Source organism: Phascolarctos cinereus, unplaced genomic scaffold (assembly GCF_003287225.1).
Source record: "Phascolarctos cinereus isolate Bilbo 61053 unplaced genomic scaffold, phaCin_HiC Scaffold_1;HRSCAF=81, whole genome shotgun sequence".
In the NCBI taxonomy this organism is placed as follows: domain Eukaryota; kingdom Metazoa; phylum Chordata; class Mammalia; order Diprotodontia; family Phascolarctidae; genus Phascolarctos; species Phascolarctos cinereus.
Window position 1 is genome coordinate 211,297,929 of NW_027555514.1, and position 20,405 is coordinate 211,318,333.

General features: G+C 46.1%; 1 protein-coding gene across 3 annotated transcripts in view; it reads left to right on the forward strand.

The window, feature by feature from the left end:
* Positions 1–20,405, forward strand: part of KCNH3 (potassium voltage-gated channel subfamily H member 3) — a 41,626-nt gene extending 21,221 nt beyond the window's left edge. Inside the window, exons 8-15 of one of the 3 annotated variants that reach the window (XM_020966236.1) lie at positions 9,938–10,222; positions 10,757–10,956; positions 11,387–11,636; positions 16,189–16,406; positions 16,611–16,942; positions 18,412–18,515; positions 19,192–19,271; positions 19,464–20,405. In XM_020966236.1, coding sequence (XP_020821895.1) covers positions 9,938–10,222; positions 10,757–10,956; positions 11,387–11,636; positions 16,189–16,406; positions 16,611–16,942; positions 18,412–18,515; positions 19,192–19,271; positions 19,464–20,063 — 2,069 coding nt within the window. In that variant the 3' untranslated portion in view covers positions 20,064–20,405. The remainder of the gene's footprint in view (positions 1–9,937; positions 10,223–10,756; positions 10,957–11,386; positions 11,637–16,188; positions 16,407–16,610; positions 16,943–18,411; positions 18,516–19,191; positions 19,272–19,463) is intronic. The other 2 variants (XM_078156815.1, XM_020966237.1) reach the window with 2 other exon arrangements.

A 20,405-nucleotide genomic window follows, 5' to 3' on the forward strand; every position in this document is an offset into this window, starting at 1 on the left:
AGCACTAGCTGATCAGGGGCTCAATAAACACTCTTGGTCAGGGAAGATTAAAGTGGATAGAGATGCTCTGCTCATGTTAGCCCAAAGCTATGGTCATACCCCTGGAAGGGGTGAAGTCTGTTTGTGAAACCCAGAGAGCTGGGCTTCAACACCCATAGTATCCCCCTCTCCCAACTCTCCAATGAAGAGAGGTGATTTTTCTCATTTCTTTTCAGGTCGTTAATAATGAATGGATTGCAAGCTCAATAGGGATCAGGGTGAAGTGACAATCGAAAGAGCTAATGTAATTTGGGGCTCCCTTAGGAGGGTACCTCTTGGTGGAACAAGGAGGTGATGGTCCCACTGTTCTATGTTTTTGTCGGACCATATGTAGAGTATTATTCAGTTCTGGGCATCATAATTTAAGAAGGATACTGATAAGATCAAGAATGTCTAGAGAAGGGCTACAAGGATGGTGAAGGGCCCTGAGTTCATGATGTATTGGGATCAGTTAAGGAAACTGGGGGATGTTTAACCTGGAGAAAAATAAACTGTGGGGGCAGGGAGGGCATGATAGCTGCATTCAGGTGATTGAAGGACTGTCATCTGGAGAAGGGACTAGATTTTTTCTGTCTGGCCCAGAGGTCAGAAACAGGATCATCGAGTAGAATTTGCAAAGAGGCCAATTTATGCTTGACATCAGAAAAACCTTCCTAAAGGTGTTGTCTACAAATGGAATGGCTTGACTTTAAAGTAGTAGATTTACCCTCCCTAGAGGTCTCCAAGTCGGGGCAATGTTGCATTGCAATATGCTAAAGAGGGGGTATTTTTGCATTTGGGTTGGATTAGATAGCTGCTGAGATCTCTTCCAACTCAAAATTCTGTTTTTTCTGTAATTACAGAGTGGTCGGGTTTGGGTTTCAATCAGTAAACATTTTTTAAGCACCTACTATGTGCCAGGCACTGTGCTAAGCATTCTTTCTATTTATATGGTGGTTGTCATCATTGTGCAATATTGTTTTCCTGGTTCTTCTTACTTTATTCTGCATCAGTTCATATGAGTCTTTCCATGCTTCTCTGAATTTTTCATATTCATAATTTCTTAGGGAATGGTAATATCCTATTCATGTGCTATAACTTCTTTAGTCATTCCCTGTTCAACAGGCATCTCTTTTGTTTCCACCCAAAGTGCTGCTATAAATATTCTGGTGTATATAGGACCTTTCTTTCTATCTCTGATGAGTAGAGGCTTCTTTCTGAAACTTATTTAAGGAGTAGATTATTTAGGATACTTTATGGGAAACCTAGGCTCTGAATTTTTCACCGTTGTATCTAGCCTTACTTATCTCTGGGGAAGTTTCAAGTGTCCCTGGGCTAAATCCCAACTCCCAACCCCGTGAAAGGGTCTCAGTCACACAGCATGACTCACCCCCATCAAATTTTTGGGTTCCTATTTACCAGAGTTCTTAAATTTTTCTGGAAACACATCAGGGTCTTTCAATTCTCTGGAACCTTCCTGGGAGTCCTCTTGTCCAAGCAGGCCCTTGATCAATCAATCAATAAACATTTATTAAATGTTTACTGTGTCACAGGTCCTATCCTAAGCAGTGGAAATATCAAAGAAGGCAAGAGTCTTCTGCCCTGAAGGAGCTTACAGTCTAATGGATGCCATACACTTATGGGTTCTCTCATTTGACTAGATGATCATCACCGGTCAGAGTCTCCAGTTTCATTTGGGCTTGCCCCTTCAGCAGATACTATACAGCCACCCTGACATTTCTGGGAGTATGGAATTGGGATCCCAGCATGGATGGGATGGGCCACATGCAAGAGCTGAGATCTATTCACAACCACCACCATAATAATAACTCATTCCTATAGTATTTCAAATTTACTGAAGCTCTGAGAGATGTGGCTAGTGATTATTAGAACCAGACTTCAAACCCAGGTCTCTTGACTACAAGCCCAGTACTATTTCTAAAATCCCCGAGGTGCAGCCCCATCTGAATCTCTCTTTCATTGTCATGTTTCTTTCCTAAACCAGTTAGGAATTTCCCTTTCTTTTTTTATTTAGCTCACCTGGAGACAGGTTGTGATTTTTTTTTTCTAAAGGGAATTTGCTAACGTTCAGCTTAATTTCATTCATAGCAACATTAGACCTCTGCTGTCTGGAGTCACTGTGCTGGTGTGGGTGAATCCAAGATAAATGGGATGCAGACTTTCCTGTCAAAGAGCTTAGAGGTGAATGGAAGGGAGGGGAATAATGAGCATTTATATAGAAGCTGTGATGTGCCAGGCACTATGCTCAGTGCTTTTTATGAATATCTCATTTTATCCTCACAACAACCGTGGGAGGTAGATGCCATTACGATCCCCATTTTACAGTTGAGAAAACTGATGCAGAAAGATGTTAAGTGACTTGCCCAAGGTCACATAGCTAGTAAGTGTGGGAGGCTAAATTTGAACTCAGGTCTTCCTTGATCACAGGAAACACCTAGCTGCCTCCAGCTAAGCTGGAGATGCCCAAGGGAGCACAGAGAGGGAGGCAGGGACAATGGAAGGGTAGTAGCCAGCCACTCTGGGACTAGAATTGATACCTCCAACCTTGGGCAGCCTACTGGTCATGTGATGCTGGGGCTTGACACCTCCAAAGCAGGACTGGAGTGGTCAGGGAAGGGCTCTTGCAGGGATTCTTGGAGATGACGGTCTTTGTGCCTTTGCAGGAAACTGAGAAAGATGAGACTTGACAAACCAGAGATTTTTCTATGCTACAACGCTAATAGAACTGCCGGTTACAAATCATGGGAATTCTACCATAAATTTGTGAATTTGGCCCAAGAATATGGCACAAGATTCTCAGATTCCCATCAGACTAGCTTCTAGCCTGATTCTCCTGTGGCTCACTATCTTGCCCCTTGAGAAAGCCCCAAGCTGCCTAAGTTGACCTTTCAACCCAACCCTCAGTTTCCCCTTCCAATGAAAACTGGCACTCCTTGGGACCCTTAAGCACCAGATTCCAGTGCTTCTAGTCCTGACCATGAGCAAGGCTCCTTCCAGATAGACTGCCTTAGGACTACACACACACACACACACACACACACACACACACACTTCCCATACCAGGGATAATCATGGACTGATAGACTATTATAGCTTAAAGTAGCCTTGAAAATTATCTAGTCCTAGAACATTTTTTCTAGCAACTTCTTTCCACTGAGTAAACCCTTAAGAGAAGATAATATTCCTCCTTCCCATCTCCAACAGCTTGGGTTTATGGTGAAGACGTTCCTCAGAGAGGGAGACACTATTGACAGACATTGACAGACATGCTGTCCTTGACCCCTTTCTCAGCCAGCTGTTACTGCCTAGATGACTTAACTCTCAATCCTGCCAATTCTCAGGCATCTAGGTCTTAGATCTAGAGCCCATCTTTTCCTCCCTCATCTGAAGATGGAGAAACTTTAGGGATTGAGCTACCCAACTGCCCTTCTCCTTCCAGGATATTGGTGGCCCTTGGTCCTCCCCCTCCCACAGTTGTCTGGATAACTCCCCATCGAGAGCTGAGAGATCTCAAGCAGTGAAATATTTTAATAGGCATGCTTCCTTCTAGTTGGATGGGACATCAGGGGTCATCTAATCCAATTCCTGCCTGTACAGACTCCCGCCCTCCCCAACATCCTCAGTGAATAACCATACAGCCTCCACCTGAATGCTTCCAGTGACAGGGAAATCACTGTTCCTCAAGGCATTTCTTTCCATTGGGGGCAGCTCCAATTGTTGTGAAGTTTTTCTTTTATGTTGGGTTGAAATGTTCTTCTCTTCTGGTCCTTGAATTTTGCTGGGCTCAAGCAGAATAAATATAATCTCTCTTCCACGTGACCACCCTTCAAACATCAAGATCATTTAGTTGAATCCCTTCATTTTACAAATAAAGAAACTGAGGCTTAGAGAGATTAAGGAGCTTGGCAAAATTCACTCATGTAGCAAGAGGGCAGAGGTTGGATTTGAACTTGGTCCTTTAAATCTGAAGACATCTACTTCATGCTTCTGCCCAAATCTTCTCAAAAATAATCATTCCCAGTTCTTTTAAGTAATCCTTATACGCACAAGACCCTGAGCTCCCTCACTATCCTGTTCACCCTCTTCTGGACATAGTCCATGTTATCAGTGTCCCCTCTATAGGTATTCTCAGTATAATTCTTCCCAAGGTGCCTTAATTATTCTCTTAGAACACATCATACTCTGAAAATCAAAAATTGAATTAAGTTAAATTAAAAAATTAAAAACAATTTATCATAGGGTCAGAAAGCATAGATTAGAAGGGATCTTAGAAATCGTCTTGTCCAACCTCCTGATTTTACAGAAAAGGAAACTGAAATTCAAGGTCACACATGAGGCTTTGCAGTAGGCAGAACTGGAGATTTGATGCTGAGTGTTTTGACCCCATATCCAGTGCTCTTTTCAACATACAGGTCATAGGGAGCTTGTGTAGACATCAGAGCAAGGTTATACAGTGATGCCATGGATCTTGCATATGGGTGAGGTCATATGGAGGACATCATAGGGTTTGCATGTGCAATCATGGGAAATGTGTGGGGAGGGCATCAAAAGGCTTGTGTGTGGGGCAGAGTGGTATCAGTGCGAATATGGGGTTATAAGGAACAAGAGAGAAGTCAGCAGGACTATGTACATTATAAGGGCTACGTAGAACATGTGGGTCATTGGAGATGTGTGGGCATCAAAAAGAATCTGCCAGGGAGAACATGGAGTCATAGGGCATGGGGGAAGGGTAGATAGAAGGGTATCTGAGGGAGTTGCCCTGGATAAAAGCCTGGTATCCCATCTCCACCCCTTTGACCATGCCCCTCATGCCAGTCATCATCAACCTTGAAGTCCATCTTATCTGATCCTCCCCCTGGACACCGAGGATTTCAGAAGTCTCAAAACAGGTGCGCTTGTCAGGCCCCTCTGAAAATCCATGCTGCCTAACCTTAACACCATTCTAGCCATTCCCTTATTCATCATGTGCTGCCTCCCTTCTGAATTCCCCACAGCAGCTGTTCCAAATCTTGTATGATTTCTTTCAGCTTTCCCCCCTTCCTCCTCCCACCCCTCCAAACACACTTTCAGCAGATGATCTCCCTTCCAGCTTAAGATTCCCTCAACTTCCCTCCTTTCTACCTCTGAAAGTCTCAGTATTTTCACTGACCCATCTCTCCTTAGAGGAGGAAATAGTGTGCGCTCCTCTCTCTCTCTCTCTCTCTCTCTCTCTCTCTCTCTCTCTCTCTCTCTCTCTCTCTCTCTTTTCTTCCCTCTTCTCCTTCCTCCCTCTCTTCCTTCTTCCCCCCATTTCTCTTCTCTCTCTCCTATCTTTCTCTCCCTCTTCTCTTTTCTCTTCTTTCTTCTTCTCCTTCTCCTTCTTCTTCCTCTTCCTCTTCTTCTTCTTCCTCTTCCTCTTCTTCTTCTTCTCCTCCTCCTCCTCATCCTTCTTCTTCTCCTTCTTCTTCTCCTTCTTCCTCTTCCTCTTCTCCTCCTCCTCCTCCTCCTTCCTCTTCCTCTTCTTCTCCTCCTCCTCCTCCTTCTCCTTCTCCTCCTCCCTCCTCCTCCTCCTCCTCCTCCTCCTCCTTCTTCTTCTTCTTCTTCTTCTTCTTCTTCTTCTTCTTCTTCTTCTTCTTCTTCTTCTTCTTCTTCTTCTCCTCCTTCTTCTCCTCCTTCTTCTTCTCCTCCTTCCTCTTCCTCTTCTCCTTCTCCTCCTCCTCCTCCTTCCTCTTCCTCTTCCCCTTCTCCTCCTCCTTTTCCTTCTTCCTCTTCTTCTTCCTCTTCCTCTCCTTCTCCTCCTTCCTCCTCCTCCTCCTCCTCCTCCTCCTCTTCTTCTTCTTCTTCTTCTTCTTCTTCTTCTTCTTCTTCTTCTTCTTCTTCTTCTTCTCCTTCTCCTCCTTCTCCTCCTTCTCCTTCCCCTTCTCCTTCTCCTCCTCCTCCTCCTCCTCCTCCCCTTCCTTCTCTCTCTGTCTCTCTCTCCAGCTAACTTCAACTGTGCCCTTGATTTCAACCCCTTGCCTTCTATTCTCTCTTCTTCTTTCACTTCCCTCCCTCCTATTTACTCCAGGACCTAGACAGTCATCATCCCCATCATCTCTTGGCAGCTAGGTGTCACAGTGGATAAAACACTGGAGTCAGAAAGCCTAAAGTTCAAATCCAGCCTCAGATACTTACTACCTCTGTGAGCCTAGGCAAATCACCTGACATCCATTTTCCTCAATTTTCTCAACTCTAAAATGGGGATAATAATAACACCTACCTTGCATGGTTACTGTGAGGATCAAATGAGATAATATTGTAAGGCATTTAGCACAGTGCCCGGCACATAGCAGGTGCTATGCAAATATCTATTTCCCTCTCTCCCTGTGTGATCCTGGGCAAATCACTTATCCTCTGTTTGCCTCAGTTTCTTAACCTGTAAAATGGGTATTATAATAATAGCACCTACCTCTTAGAGTTGTTGTGATGTTTGCACAGTGACTGGTACATATTAGATGTTTAATAAACACTTGTTTCCTTCCTCTTGCATCCTCATGCTTTTCCCGTCTCTTTCCACTGAACTTATAAACGTGTTCAGGTGTCTCGGTTCTGAAAATAACTCCTTCATTCTGTTAACCTTTCTGCTTCTATCCTCTCTCTCCTTCATTTCACAACAATGGTTCTCAAAAGAGTAGTCCGTGCTTGCTGTCTTCATTTTTCCACCCCCCCTCCACTGCTTAACTCCTTGCAATCTGGATTCTACCCCCCACACACACACTCCCAGAACCCCCACCTCTTACTAGAACTGTTCCCTCTGTAAAATCAAGTGCGCAGTCCTCACCCTCTCCAGCTAATGAAGCACTTTGACACTGTTAGCCACCCCTTCCATGAAAACCTTGGCTTCTGTCATGTTGCAGGACTTGCTTTCTTCCTCTTGTTCTAACCACTCTGCCTTAGTGGGTCTTCCTCCTCCTTTCACCTCCTCAATGTGAGTGTTCCCCTTCTGTCCCAAATCCCTTTTCTCATCCCACACATTCTCCTTCCTTGCATATTCTCATCTATTCCTATGGCATCAGTGACTACTTTCATGCTAGGATTTCACATCCTAGGATTACTCAAATCTTTATCTCTGATTCTAACCTCAGACGGTCAGTCCCCTCCAGCCTGGCCCCAACCTACCTTTGCAGCCATATCTTCCTCTACTCCACACTTCCTTAGACCTTTTTGAGCAATAGAGGACCACTCCGTAGGTATGGGATCTCTCTCTGCTTGAAGCGGACTACAACCCATCTATGACTTCTAGTCTCCCCTTCAGCTCAGAGTGACTTATCCCACAGTTAGGGTCACACAGCTAGAGGTGAACCCTGGTCTTCCTGATTCCAAGCCAAGCTTTCCATCCCAGACAAACTGAACTATTTACTACTTCTTTAAAATCCCTTGACGTTCCTCCACCTCTCTCTTTGTTGGTGCAATCCTTTTCACTTGGAATGTCCTCCTGTGCTCTTTCACAGTCTTGTAAGCCTATCCTGACCCTATCATCGAATTTTTAAAAATAGCTAACATTTATATAACACTTTTAAAAATAGCTAACATTTTTAAAATAGCTAACATTTATATATTTTTAATTTAATAGCCAACATTTATATAACGCTTACTGTGTGCCAGGCACTGTGCTAAGCACTTTACAATTATTATCTCATTCGCTCCTCAGAACAACTCTGGGAGGTAGGTGCTATCATTATCCCCATTTTACAGATGAGGAAACTGAGGCAAACAGAGGTTAAGTAATTTGCCTAGCTGGAGATGACACCTTCCTTTTCTAACCCTTCGTACTCAGTTGGTACCGTCAGTTGACAACTCATCCCATTATTATCTTAGAGTTGTTTGTATATATGTCTCATCTTCCCTCCTAGTCTGTAGGTTCCATGAAGGTAAATGTTCATTTTTTTAATGTTCTTCATTGCCTGGCACTGTACATTGTATATAGTAAGCACATAATAAATGCTTTTGAATGAATGGATAGAGGATGGATGAATGAAAAAGTAAATAATTGCTTGAGGGCCAATTGGTAGTAAAGGGTCATAGGAAGTATAGAGGGATCTTCAAGGATGTGTATGGGAGGGGCAGCTAGGTGGTGAAGTGAACAGAGCACTGGCCCTGAAGTCAGGAGGACCTGAGTTCAAATCCAGCCTCAGACCAAACACTTGATATTTACTAGCTGTGTGACCCTGCGCAAGTCACTTAACCCCAGCTGCCTTAAAAAAAAGTATGGGAGGAGGAAGGGTGTCATACAAAATGGTGGAGTTATGGGTAGTATGTGTTCTGCGCCTGTGTGTCATGGTTCCTGAGGCACTGGAGTGACCTCTTCAAACCTCAGGGTGCCATTAATCCTACTGGTGCCTATGATGCTATTTTCTCTTCTCTAGAGCTCCTGGAAGGGAAACCCAAGCTTCTATGGCACTCTCCTAAAACTTAGGCAGGGGAGACATTGCTAAGAGTTTTTCAAGGATCTCTGTATCTCCTAGGTTAGAGTTCAGGATAGATCCCTCAGGAGGTGATGGGCTGGAGGGTCCTCAAGGCTCACACCTCTCTAATCTCAGACGAATACCAGAGCCTCAATGAGGCGAGCTGGTATCAGGTGCACGGTATAATGAGGCTGGAAATTCGCCAGCCAACTGCATGTGTGCACCTGTTGAGATGAGCACACCCACTCTTTGGGAGGACAAAGCTTTCTGGAGGAGACGCCAAGCAGATGGATCAGCTGTTCCCAGCAGAGAGGACAGATGAGGCCTTCTTGACCTGAGTGGGCAGAAGCAAAACAGATCAGATCAGTGGTCAGTAGTTTATTCTGTCTTAGTTTCCTCTCTTTATACTCCCAGTAATCTTCTTTTACCCTGTGTATTAGCCCCTTCTGCCAAACAAACCTATAGGAGAATTATATCTGACGCTGTGAATAAGCTGTATTTTACTATCCCCAGTGCTTGCCCCAGCTGTCTTTGATGCCAGAGGTTATCAGAGCTGGGCAAGAACATTGCAGTTCACACCATCGGATGAAGCCTAGCCCTAGTGTCCGTGTCTCTGAGTTGTTTAGTGTCCCACATACTGCCTGGCTAGATGGAATCTGTGGATGATGCTTTCCTAATATGAAGTGAAAACTAGCATGTTGTGGGAATGGGGAGGAAGGAAGGAAGGAAGGAAGGAAGGAAGGAAGGAAGGAAGGAAGGAAGGAAGGAAGGAAGGAAGGAAGGAAGGAAGGAAGGAAGGAAGGAGGAAGGAAGGAAGGAGGAAGGAAGGAAGGAGGAAGGAAGGAAGGAAGGAAGGAAGGAAGGAAGGAAGGAAGGAAGGAAGGAAGGAAGGAAGGAAGGAAGGAAGAAAGGAAGCGGGGGAGGAAGAGAGGAAGGAGCATTTATTAAGCATCTACTATGTGACAGGCACTTTGCTAAGTGCTTTACAAATATTACCTCATTGGGGGGAAGGGTTGAATGTAGGGAAAGAAGAGATAGAAGGAAGATGGGGGAGAGGAGCAGGTGAGGATCCATTGGGACGGTTGAAGAAGAAGAAGAATAACTTTGCTATAAGTTTTACGAGGTATTTTGTTCAGAATTTGTGTGAGGTAGGTACTGCAAATATTATTATTGCCATTTATCAAACAAGAAACTGAGGCTCAGAGAGTTTAAATGACTGTCCCAAGGTCACACAGCTAATTAATGTCAAAACCTGATTTAAAACTCAGGTCTTTTGATATCCATCCCGGCTGTGCTGTGTATGCCCTTGGCTCAGCACGGCAGAACATACGAACATACACACCTGTCCATGTTTGGACCTGGTGAAATATACACGTAACCCAGGACTGACCTAGACCCCACAGCCCACGTATGGGCCACGACTTTGCTTCCGTTTATGACCTCCACTCTGATCTCCCGCTCCGCTCCTCACCTAGGTTGGCTGCAGGAGTTGGCCAGACGACTAGAGACGCCCTACTACCTGGTGGGGCGAGGCAGAACTGTGGGGAACAGCTCTGGCCTGGGTGACAACTGCAGCAGTAGCGGCAGCGTTGAAGCCAATGGGACGGGGCTGGCCTTGCTGGGGGGCCCATCCCTGCGTAGTGCCTACATTACCTCCCTCTACTTCGCTCTGAGCAGCCTTACCAGCGTCGGCTTCGGCAACGTGTCGGCCAACACGGACACAGAGAAGATTTTTTCCATCTGCACCATGTTGATTGGGGGTGAGACCCCCTAGGTTCCCCTATTTGGGCCCTATGTGTCTTTGCCACATTGGCCTTCCTGCCACACATTTCCTACCCCTGACCTCATCCACCTCAGGGCCCCTGTCTCAGGCTTTTCAGCCTTTTTCAACACTCTTCCCTTCCAAGTTTTATGCCCTCCACTACTCATTAAATTTTTGCTTCCTCTGGACTCCCACTTCAGATTCCCCACCTTTGATTCTCTACCCAAGACACCTCGCCCTCCCTTTTGTCTTAGGATTCCAGGCTCAGGGCCTCCTGATCATGTGAGAGATAGGGGGAAGGCAGCTGGATCCCGGTAGGTTGAGGAGCAGGGACCCGAGAGTTCTAAAGCCCAAAGGAGCACCTGCATGCTAGCAGGTGGGCTCTAGGCCCAGAAGAGTGGGGGGGGGGGTCCCATCAGAGAGGGTTAGATACCCATTTCAGGAGGAAATAAGGAACAGAGGGATGTTCCTGAGAGGTCCTGGGGCCCAAGCCTGGTGGTGCCCCCCAAGCTATGATGCCCCTCTCCTTCAGCGCTGATGCATGCAGTGGTGTTTGGGAATGTGACGGCCATCATCCAGCGAATGTACGCCCGCCGCTTCCTCTACCACAGCCGTACTCGTGACCTTCGGGACTACATCCGCATCCACCGCATCCCTAAGCCCCTCAAACAGCGAATGCTTGAGTACTTCCAAACTACTTGGGCTGTCAATAATGGCATTGATACTACAGAGGTGAGTGGGGACCCCATCAAACGTAGAGATTGATGCTGCCAAGGACCACTTGAGCCAGGGGTGGAATGGGGCCAAGGCAGCTTTTCTTGACCTACCAGTCTTGGCACAATAGGGTATTCATGGCATAATGCATGGAAAGATCTCAGTGGCTGGAACCCAGGTCTGGGTTCTAATCTTGGCTCCGCCAATTCCCTGTGGAGTTTTGGGCTAGTCGCTGAACCCCTCTTGGTCTCATTTTTCATTCTCTTTAAAATGGAGGGAATGAGTTGAGCTAGGGAATTTCCACGAGCCCTTCTGGCTCTGGCATTCTGTAACTCTAGCTGATTTTGGAGGAGGTGGGCCATGAGACTCAGGGCAAGGAGGGTAGGGGACGAGGGTCTTTAGGGCGAGGCTGGATCCTGTGCTCCAGCTTTCCCTCACCCTTCCTCAGCTGCTGCAGAGCCTTCCAGACGAACTCCGGGCTGACATTGCGATGCACCTACATAAGGAAGTCCTGCAATTGCCCCTATTTGAGGCAGCCAGCCGAGGTTGCCTGCGGGCACTGTCCCTGGCCCTGCGTCCAGCCTTCTGCACGCCTGGCGAGTACCTCATCCACCAGGGTGATGCCCTGCAGGCTCTCTACTTCGTCTGCTCTGGCTCCATGGAGGTGCTCAAGGGTGGCACTGTGCTCGCCATCCTAGGTCTGTGAAGTGGGTGGTGAGGGAGGGAGGGAGAAATGGGCCCAGGAAGCAATGTAGAATCGAAGTAACTCTATTTTATAGAAAAAAGTTCCTAGTAAATCTAAGGAGAAAATAACACAGAAATGCATAAGGAATGATACTTAAGGCCTTAGCTGTCCCTACACTAATATGCAGGTGTGGGTTAAAAAAAAAAGGTGAAATTGAGATTTTAACGCAAAGGAGATTCAATACAATTTCAAAGGCTCAGTAGCATGGGATTCACAAATGGAACAATAGTAGGGTGTGCCTTGTTCAAAAGAAACAAATCTAATAGAAGGGAGGCGAGCAATGCTGTATGCCGAGAAAATATCTTTCAGAAATCTTTGAACCTAAGGACCTCCTAGAGAGCATTTGAGCATGTAGATGAGGATAAAAGGAGTACTGTCATTATAGAAATATACTTCTTGGGCAGGTGGATGCTGTGGATGATATTTTCCTGAAACAGATCACAAATTAGTACAGAGGCGAAACACCTGTAATGGGAGATGTTAGCTATCCAGACATCAGTTAGAAATCTCATTCTGCTAAATCCAGAACATCTGATAAGTTCTTCACTTGCCTTGCCTACAATTTCCGTCTCTCAGAAGGAAGGGGAAACAATGAGGGACATTGCTACCTCAGCTCTAATTCTGAGCAATAAGCAAGGTGGAATGACCTAGATACTTAGGAGAAAATGACTGTGGCAGGGGGGAAAAAAAAACAAACCAGGTGGATCCAGTGAACTCTAAAAGGAGGGGTGGGGAACCCTCAGAAAGCAGTTTCTAACAATACAATGGCAAAGAATCCCAATGAAGAAGAAAAACAGGAGACATCTAAGGAAAGAAGAAAACAAGCATTTATTAAACAAATACTATGTGCTGGGCGCTGTTGCTAAGTTCTTTGCAAATATTATTTCATTTGATCACCACAAACAACCCTGGGAGATAGGTACTATTATTATCTCCATTTTACATTGGAGGAAACAAGAGGCAAAAAGAGGTTAAATGATTTGTCCAGGGTCACACAGTTATTAAGTAAGTGTGCGAGGCCACATTTGAACTCAGGTCTTCCTGACTCTAGGCCCCTGCACTCTCTATCCAATGCACCATCTAGCTGCCTCAAGAAATCATAAGTTTGGGGGGAGTTCTCTCAAGGCCCAAACTAAAAATGGACGTGGACAGAAGATGGAGAAAGAGGGACGTGTGACCAAAAATGAGTACCAAACAATGCTGCAGACGTATAAGAATGTCAGGAAGACTTAAAGCCCAGCATGAACACAAATTTATAAAAAAAGACATGCTAAGGCTGAGAGAAATGTTAAAGAAGCTAAAATCAGCAGAAGAATGAGGAAGAGACAGGCCTATCGCATGGGGAAGAGAGCATGATGGTTATCACAGCAGAGAGAAAACAGAACAATCCAGTTGCTTCTTCACTCCTGCCTTTTTTTTTTTTTGGTGAGGCAATCAGGGTTCAGTGACTTTCCCAGGGTCACACAGGTAGTGTCAAGTGTCTAAGGTCACATTTGAACCCAAGTCCTCCCTGACTCCAAGGCCAGAGCTCTATCCGCTGCACCACCTAGCTGCCCCATTCATTCCCTTCTCCCATTAAAATAAGTTTCATTCACATGGGAAGGTGGTAGAAGAATATGGTTAAAGGGAAATTGGAAGTCCTGTAGAGGTGAGAGATAATAGGAGAGAATCTAGCCACTTAAATGGATTCAAGACCAGATTACATCCCTGGACACTGAAAGAACTTGCAGTAAGGATTGTGAACCCATCGCCAGGAAACCTTGAGAGTGACTGAGAATTATTGAGAACAGGAGATAGGAAGATGTCCCAATTTTTTTTTTAAGTGAACAGAGTGGATTCTGAAAACTACAGACTAAATGAGTTTTATGTTGATCCCTGACAAAATTCTATGCAATTAAAAAAAAATTAAAAGCCACTGCTAGGCCTTTGGGCTAAAGTACTGTGCCTTCTTCCTATACACTAAAGGGCCTTTTTTTTTTTTAAATCTCTGGACCCATGCATATACAGATAGGGTTTGGTTCCAGGGAACCTGATCACCTAAACAAGGGTCTTTATCCTATACTTATTGGTTCTTTATACCCCTGTTCCCCAGAGCTCTGGGGGAAAGTGATTAAAGCTTAGATTTGGCTCATATGTAGTGTGTTCGTGGTGAGGGATGTAGAAAGATATACAGTGTACTACAATGTAGATCAGATATGGGACAGCCATTTATTTTCTGTACATAAAAGAAATATTTGACAGAAACAAGACCCACAAATGTGTATTGACTGAAAAACCTAAGCAGCCACGATAACATAATTGTAATTCTTCTACACCCTGAAAGATGGGACTTGAACATTATTCAGAATATGAAACAGCTTTTGGAACTGTTGAATAGGCATTTTGTGTTTTACCTTGGCTCTGCAACTGTCTAAACAATTCCCTTCAGGTCCATGTCTTCTGGCAAGCCAGACCATAGCCTATACTCATCCTCCCTGTCTGCGGATATCTTCTCCAGGAAGCAGTGGAATGCATGTAGAGAAGGCAGGACCCAGGATATTCTGACCTCTCAATTCTCAAAAGACTGTCTCCCAGACTAAACACACCCATCTCAGGATTATTGTTTGGTCACCTATGATTAGGCAAAGAAACACAAGGCAGAAGAGTCAGGCAGAGGCCCAAGCTCAAGCCTACCTAGCAGAGGACCCTACTCTAGCCACCATATTAGCTGCTAGGGTAAAGAAGGCCACCTTCATGAGAAATCTCAGAGTTGGGTGATGGTACCCAGAGACTTGAAGGAAGTGACAGGGCTGAATCATTCCATTTTTAAGGTTCACTAAGTTACTCACTTCTCTTGGCTTAGTGGCCAATCCTTTCTGATTCAACTCTTACACTACATCCTCCTCCCCCATTTCCCTAGCCAGTTGTCCCAGAATAAGGGAACCAGGTATGCTCCATCATTCCTAAACAACAAATCCTTCAGAGGTGAGTGAACAAGTGGACATTTCAGCACAAACTCCATGGGATGGCCCCTTCAGAACTATCCTCACCCATGTTCCATAGGATCCATCCCTTACTATATCTAGAATGAATTATTGATCACTAATTGATCACTAGTACCCTGCATGGACTCACTCAGAACAAGTCATAACAAGTAATTTTTCTTTTAGAATTGGGTTGTTATTGTATCTGGATTTCACCTAGGCATTTGACCAAGTTTCTCACAATTTCTTTATGAACAAGATGAAGAAATCTGGGCTGAATAATAGTAAAGTTAGGTGGTCACACAGCAACCATTTATATCCAACCAATGGAGGCAGTCTATCTTAGAGCAGGTCTGTTCAACGTTTTGATCAACAATTTAGATGAATATGTATATGCAGTATGGATATATGTGTGTGTATGTATACATATACATACACATGCACATATGTATATATTACACACACATACATACATATATATATGTGTATGTATGTATAATTTGTGGTTGACACAAAACTGGGAAGGATAGTTCATGTCTTAGATTAAAATAACAGGATTGCAAAATATTTCAGTAGACAGGAATGTTGCCCCTCCAAAAAGGTGGAATTTAATATAGAGAAATGTAAAGTCTGGCACATGGGTTTTTTAAAAATTAGTATAAGATCGTAGAGACTTTGCTTGATAGCTCTTCACATGAAAAAGAAGGTAGATCACTGAACATGAAATCAGGAAGGTCTGAGTTCAAATGCAGACTCAGACATTTAGCTGTGTGGCTCTGGGTAAGTCACTTAACCTCTGCCTAACCCAGTTTCCTAAAATTAAATAACATTTGTAAAGCATTTTGCAAACTTTAAAATGCTATATAAATGCTAGCTATTTATCATCATCATCATTATTATTATTGACAAGCAGAAGTTTTAGGTGATCACAAGCTCAATATAACCATGATGTGAGCAGTGGATAGAAATTACAAGGAGGCAGATTTCGGTTTACTATAAGAACTTTCTCATCATTAGAATTGTGCAACAATGGAACGCACTCACTACTTATGGGGTAGTGAGCTTTCCATCACTGGAAGTATTCAAACATAAGCCGAATGACATCCAACGATGCTGAAATGAAGATTTATCCATTGGGAAGGAGGTTGAACTCCCGCTTCTGAGATTTCTTCTAGCTCCAAGATTCTATGAGTCTGTGTGTGTTTCTATACTCTGCTCACCATGCTAGGTATGTTGGGGAGATGAGGAGAGAGGAAAAAGAAGGTGATGAAAAGGATATTAGGGGATGGAGGTGGGGCCACACTGGAGTAAAGACTGTGGCGCCGTGTCTCATCCTCCCCTTTTTATTCCAGCTCTGTCTCCTTACCTCTGTAGAATAGCTCGGCAAAAACAAACAAAACCCCCCCACAAAACCCTACCTTAGCCCAAGGGTGGTGCGCCATTACTCATAGGAGGGATCCCTTCTACTCTTCATCTTCCCTTCTGCTGCTTCCAGACTGGGGCCAAACTGTGTTCTACTCATGGGGGTCTTCCTTCTCCTAGGGAAGGGCGATCTGATTGGCTGTGAGCTACCCCAACGAGAACAGGTGGTGAAGGCCAACGCTGATGTGAAGGGCCTGACCTATTGTGCTCTGCAGTGCCTCCAGCTGGCTGGACTCCATGAAAGCCTGGCACTCTACCCCGAGTTTGCCCCACGATTCAGCCGTGGCCTCCGAGGGGAGCTCAGCTACAACCTAGGGGCTGGTGCAGGCCATAATGAGGTAAAAGGCCTGTGCAGGGGGGTAGGTCCTAGGGAAGAACTGGAAACAAAGGTAGAAGGACCATGGATCTGGAGGGTGGTGGGTCTGCAAAATGAAGCCTTCAGAAGAGTTATAAGATGGCTACCAAAATCAGTGGTAGGCCTTGGAGGTAAGGGAGTGCCACTTGACATCACCTATCTTCCCACTTGTCTATGGGGTCTATAGGCTGATACGAGCTCACTGAGTGGAGACAATACCTTGATGTCTACTCTGGAGGAGAAAGAGACAGATGGGGAGCCAGGGCCTACAGCTTCCCCCACCCCAGCTGATGAACCTTCTAGCCCCTTGCTATCTCCAGGCTGTGCCTCTGCCTCCTCAGCTGCCAAGCTGCTATCCCCTCGCCGGGCGGCCCCACCATCCCGCCTGGGTGCCCGAGAACGGCTGAGCCAGGCAGGAGGGGCACAAGCTGAGGTCGCACGTGCTTCGCGCTCATTGGGCCTGGAGGGACTGAGGCTGCCTTCCATATCCTGGAATGCCCCCCCTGACCTAAGTCCCAGGTGAGTAGGGCCATAATATGTGGTCCCAGGGGCCTCTTGGGGAAATAACTAAAGACATTGGATGGGGGCATGACTCCAGGTGACTCCTACCCACTTAAGACAAGATAGGATGTCCCCATACACAAGTCTTCTCTAGCCAGGCAACATAGTGTGGTGGAAAGTGTTTCGAATTTGGAACCAGTGGCCCATTTCTGTTACTACTCGTGGAAAATTTTAAAAATTCTGTATTTTATGTTTTAATCCAAATCTGTCAAAGACAATTTATTAACATATAAATTCATTTAAATAATCAGAATAACCTCTCTCCCTAAGCAACTTCCACTTTATATTCGACAGTCATGGGAAACAATGGAAAACCAAAGTACCTCATTTAAGTTGTTTTTGCTTTACCAAATAGAACAGTCATAATTTTAATGATGTCATATATGCCCTTGGGGAAGAGCTGACTTCCTGGAAAACTCATGTTCCTTCTTTGACTCAGGTCAAGGTGTAAACAAAAGGGTGACTTTTCTTAATTTGGTCTGCTTCCTATGGGTAACAGAGGTACATTCTCTCCATCTACTTACTGGTTCTGATCTCTCTGAGGAAATGCACATTATTGAATGATAACAAATGAGATATTGGTAAAGTACTTAGCATAGTCCCTGGGCACATATGTGCTTAATAAATCCTTCCCTTCCTTCCTTCCTTCTTTCCCCATTTGGAACCTGATTCTAGAGAGTCAAAAAGGTTAAGCATATCAGACCAAAGACAATTTTACAGCATTCATTCTTAATTTTTTAATAACACAACCAAGACCTTTGTGCCATCTGCTTTCACTTTCTTATGTGACTGGCCAAGTGCCCTAATATCTATGGGCTGTCCAGCTCTTGATCCTGTGGAAACCAGAGGTTTTACTAAGAAAAAAGGGACTGTGAAGGGATGGAGATTTTGGACCAGAGGAAGTGGCTGCTTAGAACCTCTCGGAGATCAGGGTCAGGCAAATATGGAGAGGCCACAGATGGACAGGAGTCTTTGTGTTTGCGGGTAGTTTAAGGGTGAAAAATTAGAAAGATGTACAGAGCCAGGCTTTAGAAAGCTTTTTTGGTGGGGTGGGACGAAGAGATCTGATAGAGGTGAGAGAAAGGGTTCGTGAACATCCTTCTCTTAATCCTATTTTGGGGATTAAATGGATTTCTCCCCCTAGAATACCTTTCCTATCCTCACTTCCATGAAACCTCCAGCCCTCTTTGATCTACTCTGAACTGCCATAGCATCAGTTAGTACCATACAATTCATCCTGTTTTATAGTATTCTTTTTTGTTTTGAGTAGACTAGTCCTGTCTTCCCACTGAGATTGTCAGTTTCCTGTGGGCAGAGAATATCTTTTCCGACGTCTTGTGTGCCCCACAGCTCTTACCTATCACAGGTACTGAGCACACAGGTAAGGAACAGAAATGTATTAATTGTTCTGAAAACTGGGCCCACAGGGTCGTGGATGGCATTGAGGATGGCTGTGGATCTGATCAGCCAAAATTCATCTTTCGTGTGGGACAACCTGGTCCAGAATGCAGGAGTCCCTCCCCAGGTCCAGGTATGGGGCTGAGTGGGAAATGGGACCGTGGGCGAGGGGTCTCTTCTCTATCCCTAAAGCCATGAGCCAGTCCTAAAACTGGCAGAAAAGGGACGCCTGTACGCATAGACTGTCTTCCTCTACTTTGCTGTGCTGTGGGGTCACTACCTAAGAGGCAGGCCAAGGGGAAGAGCCAGGTTTAGTCAGGAGGACATGGCACCAGGAGGGAGGTGGTCAGACTAACAGACTCCTAAAACAGGTCATAGAACCACAGATTTGGAGCTGGAAAGGACCTTAGAGAATGGCTCGTAGTTCTTCTTTTGCCAATAGGGGCGGGGAAGGGGGTGTTAGAGAGATGGAAGAATCTTATGATAGTGAAGAACACCTGGAAAAAATAGGACTCTCTTTCCTGGAAAACTTTAAATAAAGGGAAGATTTTTTTGTTGCCTAGGCTGTTAGTTGAGGTTCTGGTTGAAAATAAGGGATAAGATTACTAGGTGTGTGGTAGTTAATGTTGCCATGTCTGAGGCAGGGGGTTGGGAGGTGGGTTGGATTTGTGCTCCCTTGCCAGGATGGTTCCTGCCTTTATTATAAAGGCAGTTCTGTCCACCTGTGCTCCAGGGCAGACCAGGGCCCAGGTCCAGGCCCTCCTTCTTGCCCTACCCAGCCCTACTTCTCCCCTCAACCTCCCCCCCAGCAGAGAGTGGACTGCTCACCATCCCCCTCGGGCCCAGTGAGGCTAGAAGCACAGATACGTTGGACAAGCTGCAACGAGCGGTGGGTGAAGGGAAGAGATAAAGCAACTGGGGAGGGGAGGGAGAAGGTAACCCCTCCACCATGAGAACTTGTAGCAAGTAGAAGGGGGAGTGCCCCTGTCCCTGGGGTGAGGTGGGAGAAGGGAGAGGGGAAGGCAGGGAGGTTATGGCCTGGGCTGGGCACTCTGACCCCTTCATCCCCACCCCTGGGCAGGTGGCTGAGCTGTCGGAACAGGTACTACACATGCGTGAAGGGCTACAGTCCCTTCGACAGGTGGTGCAGCTCTTCTTGGTGCCCCATGGGGAGGGGCTATCCCCCAGGGCAGGAGAGGGTCCTTGCCCATCAAGGGGGTCTGGACTCCTGCAGCCCCTCTGTGTGGACACTGGTGCCCCTTCCTACTGCCTGCAGCCCCCAGCTGGATCCTTCCTCCGCGGAGCCTGCCCCCGACACCAGCCAGGCCCCCCACCCCTCACAGCTCCCTGGCCTTGGGGTCCTCCAGCCTCTCAGAGCTCTCCCTGGCCCCAGGCTACAGCTTTTTGGACCTCTGTGTCAGATTCGGAGCCCCCAGGCTCTGCGGAACTTGGCCCTGTGCCTAGCACAGCTGCCTCACCCCCACCCACTGATGAGCTGGCTGGGACTGGGCCCCAGGAACCCTCCTCAGGCCAAGCTGAGGAAACTAGCACTGGAGAGCCCCGACCAAGGCCAGGCAGCCTGTCTCTGACTTGGGATCCCCACAGCCTAGAGATGGTGTTGATCGGCTGTCATGGCTCCAGCACCGTCCAGTGGTCTCAGGAGGAAGGCACAGGGGTCTGAACTGTTCTACACCCAAGACTCAGTGTTGTCCCATCACACTGCTACCCTACCCCTCCCAGGTGGAAGGAAGGGGTGGCGGGTGCCACATAGGCCCATCCTTCCTGCTGGCTCAGGGCCGTGGGCAGGGGAGTAAAGGCCCAGCTCAGCACTGGTTCAGGATTCAGGGCCCAGAGGACAAGGGCCTAAGGGCAAAAGGTAGCTGCTTCCTTGGGGTATCCAGTCCTGGTTTGTTTCCCCCTCTTCACTTCCCCTCTGCAGGCTGGAGGGGTGGAGTCCCTGTGTTCCCTGCATGTCTCCCCAACCCCAGCAATCATGTCCCCATTCTCAATGCTTTTTTTAAAA